General features: G+C 35.4%; 1 protein-coding gene across 1 annotated transcript; it reads left to right on the top strand.

Moving 5' to 3' along the window:
- Positions 1-913: 913 nt before the first annotated feature.
- Positions 914-4,095, top strand: LOC110688723 (putative HVA22-like protein g). The gene is made up of 7 exons (XM_021865483.1): positions 914-1,217; positions 1,854-1,894; positions 1,978-2,076; positions 2,161-2,217; positions 2,294-2,357; positions 2,447-2,656; positions 3,413-4,095. The coding sequence occupies exons 2-7, from the start codon at positions 1,863-1,865 to the stop codon at positions 3,908-3,910; spliced, it is 960 nt and encodes a 319-aa protein (XP_021721175.1). The 5' UTR covers positions 914-1,217; positions 1,854-1,862; the 3' UTR covers positions 3,911-4,095.
- The last annotated feature ends 4,758 nt before the right edge of the window (positions 4,096-8,853 follow it).

The raw sequence follows: 8,853 nt of genomic DNA on the forward strand, positions 1-8,853 counted from the left end.
TCCTGGTTCAGCTTAGAACACTTCCTAGAAGGTGGCTAGGTGTGATCCTGGAACTAGTGTGGTGGTGTTTGGCCTATTTTTGGGTCTTGTGGTGTTTGGTGGCTAGTTATTGCTTAGCTCTTTGTAAGCAGTAACTTTGTTCCTTTTGGTAATAAAATTTTCTATTTACCAAAAAAAAAAAAAAGCCCTAAGTATATTTTAATGATAGCACTTTCCTTCCAATCATAAGGTTGATGGTTCAATTCCCTGTTAGGATCCCAGTAGGGGACAAATCCATTTTGAGGGTAAGAAATCTAAGAATCCCTTAACTTCACCCATCACCTTTTAAGTGACTAAATTGATATGATTGGGTTATGTTTACCTTCAAAATAATAAGTATTAGGGTTAATTAAGTCTAATCAGAGTCTAATACTTAGTAAGAAATTAGAGGTAATCAGCTTTACTCAAGTGTATTAAGGCAACAATTAGAACTAATCAAGTCTAATACTTTGTAAGATATACTACCATAAACTTTTACAAAAATTCAGATGAAGAAAAACGTATGCTATCCTAACTCCCGAGAGTTAACTTATACTGATCTAACTCAAGAGTTAACTTGTATTGGATTTTGACCCAACAAGATAGTTATTCTTACTTAAGAAGAATAATAAGAATTCATGGCTTACAAGGTTGAAGACAATTCCTAGCAAAATCTATTCCTTTCTTTTCCTAACTTTGCCATAAACATCTAATTCCTTTCCTCCCTTCAATACAGAGGTTACCGTTTACTTCAACTCCAAAACTGCCAAATGTCAACCATCCAATCAACTATCACCCAATTGAACCACATCAGCCGTCCGATTAAACTTTAAACATTCAACCAACTTATTTTTCATCCCCACTTGAAAATAAAATAAATAAAAAAAAACCTTGAAAAATAAATTTTCCCAAGAAAAAAAAAAAAAAAATCTAAAATCCAAAAAAATGAAGAGAGAGAGAGGGAGGTGGTAAATTTGAAAAAAAACAGGGATAGGCACAAATAAACATCTCTGACTCTCTCTCTTCCCTCACTTTCTCTCTCCTCTTTTCTCAGTCACTATCTCCGCCGACTTCGCAACGGTTAGCCGTCGCTCTTCGGCGGAGAAATTTTCGACCGCCGCCTCCATCGTCTTCTTCTCTCTCCTCTTCTCCTGCTCTTATTGATTTTTCAATAATCCGTTAAAGATAATCTATTACAGGTACGGAACAATGGATAATCTATTAGTGTTTTTGAATGTTTGATATTCTAATTTGTTTGATTTTTGTAATGATTTTGTAATTGTTTATCTCATTGTAATATTTGATTTAGGTTTTGTATGTTTCTTATTGATTTTTTTTTGACCTTATTTGAAGATGTTTGTTGGAATTGAATGTTTGAATCTGATTTTGTGCATATGCATTGATCGAAGTTGTTTTTGTTTGATTTTTGATTGTATTATTGTAATTACTTCAAGTTTCAGCTTCGAATGTTATTGTATTAAGCTTTAATTCATTTATTTTTTATGTTAGAATATTGATATATGTAAAATTATCTTTTGTACAATGCATTTGATGCAATTAATCGTAATATTACTATGTGAATCTTAGCTCAATAGCTACGAATTATCATCATTGTGGTTTAATGGTGTATGTAAGCTGCGATTTCTATTGATTGCGGCTCGTATTAGGCGATTCATTTGAAATTATTTAACAAACATTGGAGTTTTGTATAATTTCTTCATTTGGTAATTATATCTATGTTATGAATGTAATAGATTATTGCAGGTGCTGACCATGTCTTATTTTGGGTGAAAACTTGATTACCTTTTCTGCATTTGTTTTGTTGTGTGTTTCAGGAACTCAAAATGATTGGGCATTTTCTTACTAGAGGACTTGTGTAAGTCGCCTACTAATACTCTATTATCTTGCGATTTTAGGGGTGGCTCTAATTTCGGTCTTAATTGGATGATTGTTTCGCAGGATGATTTTTGGCTATGCCTATCCGGCATATGAGTGTTATAAAACGGTTGAGAAGAATAAACCGGAGATAGAGCAGCTCCGCTTTTGGTGTCAATACTGGTATATACTAATCTGATTTGGTTCGTTTGTTTATTTTCTTTACTTGTATTTGCAATTTTTAATATTGTTTTGGTATGATTTCAGGATTTTAGTTGCTCTAATGACGGTCTTTGAGAGGGTTAGTGATACGTTCATTTCATGGTAAGAGTGCTGCTGGAATTGGTTTTGATTGACTTTGCAATGTCATATGGTCGTTTATTAATCATTTTTTTTATAGGCTTCCCATGTACAGTGAGGCTAAATTGGCATTCATAATCTACCTGTGGTATCCTAGGACAAAGGTAATAATATACGTATGCACAATTGTTTGATTTGATGTCAATATATTAGTTTTTATTTCTTGTGCGACCGACTTATTATTTTGTTTCAGGGAACAACATACGTATATGATTCCTTCTTTAAACCATATGTTTCAAAGCATGAGACGGAAATTGATCGCAACTTGCTGGAATTAAGAATTAGGGCTGGTGATATGACTTACACGTACTGTCAAAAAGCCATGAGCTATGGTCAGACAAGAATCTTTGAGATTTTACAGTATGTTGCAGCACAATCTACCCCAAATCGTCGTCCTACCCAGGTATTCATTTTGAGCTTTATTGTTCACCGGGAAAATGACAGTGACATTTTTACAAGTGTTATATCGTCATTTCCATTAATGTCTTTGGTGTTGTGTTTGGGTAAGTATGGTTTGCTAGTTCAACTTGGGAAAAAAATATAACAGAGTTTAGGCTAGCCACAGCCCACAAGTAATATGCAGCCTTTTGTGATTCATCATTTTATCACCAAAAGATTGAAACTCCTCTTTTATATTCAGTAATAAATTCATTATATTTCTGGCATTTAGAAATAGAAGTTTCAATTCTGGAAATCTTTATAGATTGCTAATGCATCTGATTATGATGAATAATTTTAGTTATCAGCGATATAGAACTCCTGCTGTTCTCAATGCTTTTATGGTTATCTCATTTATAAGACTGAAGGAAGTTGAATTATACAGCTCAATTTTACTAATGGTCTGTTGGCCATTTTCTTGTTATTTGGGGAAGTGTGTAATGGGCTATGTTTGGTCTCCACTTTAAATAATCAATAGTCTTGTTTGTGAATGCTTTTTGAAAGGGTAGGGCATATCCAGAGATTCATTTTTTATGTCGTTTGTATTTTTCAATCGATATCTACTTATTTCTTTTGTTAATGTTGATTAAAAATGTGCTTGAACTATCCTGTTCATGGAAAGGGCATGTAAGTGCAATCCTTGTCAGCAAATTGATGCTAGTTATACTTGGTTTTCGTTATTTTTTGGCTCATCTGATCATGCAATCCTGCTTGTATCCAGCCACAACAGCCGCAACAACCAGCTCCAAGACCCCGCCCATCTCCTCCTGCTGTCAATGGCACTGCTGCTCCTCGGCAACCTTCGACAAAACCCCAAACTACAACACAGAAGCAGGATGAAGAGCCCATGTCTCCTACTTCAAGTACATCCTCCAGTCAAGACAATGAGATGGAGGAGGAGCTCAGCTCTGCCAAAGAGCCATCAAGCTCTGCTTCTGCTCCTGCTCCAGCTGCCGCTGCTCCTCCTTCACCATCCTCAACCTCTATAAAGAAGTCGGTATCATTGCCTTCTGCACCTGAGAGCCGCTCAAGTCAACCAGCAAGTAACATAGTAGATGTCAAGCTGATTGAATCAGCTCCCACCAAGGTTGTAAAATCACCAATCAAGCCTTCGGGGGCAAAGTCTCTGCCTACCCCAGAAGAGACGGTGATGGAAGAAGCTATTCGGGTGACTCGGGGCAGATTGAGGAAGACTAAATCCACCACAGCAAACAAATAGATTGACTTGCCACACTTCTCATCTCATTATATTAAATGTGAGTATTTTAGCAGTAGGTTGGATGTGCTTGTGAAATGATTATTCGAAAAATATAAAGATGGAATAACTGGGGATTATTTTTTGGTCTCCTTGTATATTCGTTCCTCATCTATTTTGATTCAATTGGTTGCTTTATATAGTTTATATATCTTCTGATCTCATTAGCTATGGTAAGAATATACACAATGTGACGCCTTATGCGTTACCAACTTTCTTTAAGTTGCCATCACCTGCAAGGACCACCACTGGTTACTGGTTAGTGGTTACAGTTTTAGGTAGTTTGGATAGCATTTATTGTAATTTGTTTTATGTTTTATTTTGGCTACTTAGCATAGATGAGATTCGGTAAAAGAGACATACTACTATTAAATGTATTGTTGGTTTAAATCTAATCAATCTTATGTTGATTAGGTAGATGGAAAATCAGCTTTACGGTGTTTAACAACTTGTGCCATTTAAGCTTTACATGTTAGAATATGCCTTGAATCTGTTTGTCTACTACAAACGACTTAGCATGGGGATTTCACTTCTTGGTTAGTGACTCGGGGTCTAGGCGTAATGTGCTCTTGTTGTAGGGTTTAGTGGTGCAATGATATTTATTACATTGGGCTATGATAATCTGTTTGGCTCAATTTCAGGGGACTTATTTTGACTCTTCAAGTTTTAATCCAGCATATCTTTACTTTGTACTCGTAGTTAACATTGTTAGTGATTTACTTGGTCAGCGAGTCAGGGTACTAGGGTGACACGCCTCAGTTTGGGGGCGTAGGGGTGCAATAATTATTGTCATATTAGGCAATGACTTGTGTTAAGGCCATTTTGTGGCCTTTTTCATCATTAGTGTTTTGAGAATGTCATATAAACAACATAGTTTTGAACTTACTCTCTGTAATCTGTATTATCTTCCAATCCAATAAAACTTCCTCTCGCACGATGCATTGTCGTGGATATAGATAACTAGAGTTGGTTAAGGCTGACACAACACGATACGAATCGGACACTAAAAAGTCGGGTTAGTGTCAAGGGTTTACAACATTTTTAATAAAACGAGTCAACATGACACGACACATTTTATTAAATAGGTCGGGTTAGTGTTATGAATTCCAACCTGAAACTAACACAAATCAACCCACTTAATGAAAAATTACCAATAATGTATGAGAATTATGATAGTTATACATGAGGCTAACATTTTTATTTATGACACGACAACACGAACCAGATACAAAAATAGGGAGTTAGCTAGTGTCAAGATTATTAAACACGATTGATTAAGCAAGTCAATATGATACGTTTATTAAGTGGGTCGAGTTAGTGTTGAGGTCCTCCAACCCGTTTAACTTTGTACACGAACACGATAATAATTCGACATGACACGCTTGTCAGCTCCATGACACATTTGTGAAATTATGTACGTATGTTCTTAGCATAACATATCATTTCTACCTTCTAATGATGTGGATCGGATCATCCCCTTCTGGCCCGGCCGAGATCTAAAGAGACTTTTTGTGTTCCAAGCTTCCAACATCTTGAGGATCACATTGTTGGAAATACGACTGATCCACGTACCAAAGAGGGCAACACGACTATAATCCAAGTATATACTTATATACTTATTGTTTTATTCTTTGCGAGAATCTATGAATGAGTTTATCGTTTACTAGTTCACAATCTCAGAGGAGATCACGTGGATTAGGTGATTACTCTGATTAGGGTTGAATTGTTTTTTATTTAGAAAATCTGCTTATTTCCCTGGTTCTCGGGACCAGATTATAACATAATTTGAGAATGCTCATTGGAAGATCTAGTTTCATGTCTAATGTTCAAGGCTCAACAATTATTAATACTCTAACTCTCACCATCTTATTATAATATAGCATACATTTTTCATTATACCGTTATAAATATGTAAGTTTGAACTTTAAAAAAAAAATGTATAACTTTGACCATCAATATCATAAATTACATATTAACAAAATTTATAAAAAAAGTAATGGTAAAAAACGTTGAAATTAGAGCTGATCGTTTACGGGCTTGGGCCGGACACGGGCCGGGCCTAAGCTGTAAAAATTGTCCAACGGGCTTGATTATTGAAAGCCCGGCCCTGAATACTGACCTTACAATGCTGCCCTTACTCGCCCTTTTAAACATAGCGGGCTGCCCACGGGCTAACGGGCTTGTTTACTCTGTTTTTTTCATTTATTAATATAGTATGTATAATCTGTGAGTGAAATGCAAGAATTAAATGGAAAAAAAAAAAGAACACTCATAACTCTTTGTTGCTCAGTGCACCAGGCCTTAATAAATTAATAAGTTTACACCTTGCAACATACATCAATTTAGAAATATAAATAAGTAGTACTCTAATACATCAGTTTAAAACTTTAAAACCATAAAGTCCAACTCCAAAATACAATGATTAAGTGACCACCAAATTTCACCCTTGAGCAAGAAGAGGAAGAGAGAGAAATAGAAGAGTGAGAAATAGAAATAGTGTAGTGGGCTTGTGGGTAATGACGGCTAGGAAAGATTTAGGAGTTTAGGGTTTGTTTTCTATTATTATTATTTTTTATCATTTTCATTTATTAGAGTTATTTACTAGTTACTACTACAATATTTAGTATCCAGAATGTTCTAAATTATGTCTGCATAAAGAAATCTAAACGAGCCGGACGGGCTGGCCCGAAATAATTTTACGCTTGCCATATCCCGCCCGTTAATGCAAGCGGGCCGGGCTCAGCCCGCCCAATTTTTTTTTTTATAAAAAAACTACTGTCCAAGCCCATTTATAAGTGGGCCGAACGGACCGGGCCTAGCGGGTTATCCCGTCCGTGATCAGCTCTAGTTGAAATGAATCTAAGAATAAATTATGCTGTTTGTAGAGGTATATGCTACTGAGAAGTGGGAAACTTTAGTCAAAATGTAGAAAGTGTAACTATGAAAATGGAAATAGGCACCTTATTATAGAAGTAATAGAACGAGGGAGTAAAAAATTTATAATCTTGAAATGTAGTGTCGGAGTGTTTGCATGTCTGATTTTCATTGTTAATAATAGCATTATGCGGCAATACACTATCCAACATTGTGTTACAGATTGCGGCAACTGCTCTATTGATAAAGTTTGTAAAGCCAGAGGATTTTGAATTTACTACGGAGTACCAAATAGCTAAAAGCTATTTAAAGATCAAGTTTAATAGAAATTAGAACCTAGTCCCAATTGACCGGGCCCTAATACAGATTGGGCTCCTTTCAAAAAATAAAATAAAAAATAAAAAAAATAAAAAAAATACAGATTGGGCTGCTAAGCCTTGTATCTGAGAATCCACTCCTACATGGTGTACCACTCGAAACTAATTTTCCCATAGCAGTTGACAAGGCTCACCTAATCTAATCACCCATCATTAAAATTGAATTTAAACTGACCTACCTAAATAATGATTATTTGGTAAATAAGTCCATTGACAAGAGAACTAGTTATGATTTTGACTTGAATCGATCCAAACCGAAATCAACCATTCAACCCTAACGATATTTTAGTCAAATTTGATCTAATTTGAAATGAACAGACTCAACTATGGTCTGAACAAGTTTAGTGTCATCTCTAGTGATCATGTCTCCATCTATGTTATCATTACCCGACAGATGATGTGGTGTCATGTCATACGGTTAAATATAACTAGTACTCCTTAAACAAAAAGTTACAAATGTTAACATTAATTTAGAGAACATTAATGTGTGAACCCATGACCTCATGTACATCGTCCGGGCCATAAACTATTTCTACAGCTAAAAAATCTTCTCTGAATTGAATGAATTTATTACCTTATGCTATTAAAATTTAGAGTAGTTAAGCCATATTAAAGTGACAATGTACGTCATAATTTGTAACGCTATACAACCCGATTGATAAGGGGCTTCAATTAGAGTTATGGCCTTGTGGGCAGTGGGGCACTAGGGCTTGTGTTGTTGTGGAGATTCATTGCATATGGGCCAAGTGATCGAGTTCTAAAAGGACAGGAGTATACAATGTGAAATGTACAGCATAGAATTGTTCTATGTGACAACTGAAACGAGCTTAAAAATCCGAGTGCCTTTGCCTATTTGCCACTATCAAGAAGTCAAGAATTGGCACCAATGACATTTAATATAGGAAAATACCTACACCTCTTTATAATAAATAAATAATAATAATAATAATAATAATAAAAAATACAAGTTTATCAATATGATAAATAAAATTTGTTTATCAAATGACAAAATTGTAAATAAGTCAACAACTTTTTATTAAATTCGAGTCCCACTGTTGTTGATATATTTATGAAAATACCATAATAACTAGGAATTTATGTTGTTTTATTTACCATTTTGCCGTTTGATTTTGTTTATCAAATTGATTAATTGGGACTTCTATCCTACTGCTCCAAGTAATTGCATTACTTATATTATCACATTTATTGATGCACAAATTTAATCCTTAATTTGACTTGAGAAATTTAGTACCAGAATTTGATCTTTTTTTTTTTTTTTTTTTTTTGACAAGAAGTTCTAACAAAGAAAAGGCAAACAAACAAAACTAAAAACTAAAAGGACCATAAAAGCACACGCCGACGACGAGCCTCAACCGCCAACCAGTGGGCCGGAGTAATCCACTGACGAGGAACCTTGCGAAGCTCACAAGAAGAAAATCGCGAAAGCAAAGTCCTAATATCCTGAAGGAGCCAAAGGCAGTAAATGTCCCGATCACTTCCTTCCCGAAGAAGAGTGAATAAAATCGAGCAATCAGTGTAGATGAGCAAGCGCTTGAAACCACGACGATATGCAGCTCGAACGACCCATAAACAAGCTTGAAGCTCAGAATGGAGAGCTGAAGAACAAATTAAAGCCCGAGAACCACCTCCTATCAC

This window comes from Chenopodium quinoa, unplaced genomic scaffold, assembly GCF_001683475.1.
Source record: "Chenopodium quinoa cultivar QQ74 unplaced genomic scaffold, ASM168347v1, whole genome shotgun sequence".
Taxonomy (NCBI): domain Eukaryota; kingdom Viridiplantae; phylum Streptophyta; class Magnoliopsida; order Caryophyllales; family Amaranthaceae; genus Chenopodium; species Chenopodium quinoa.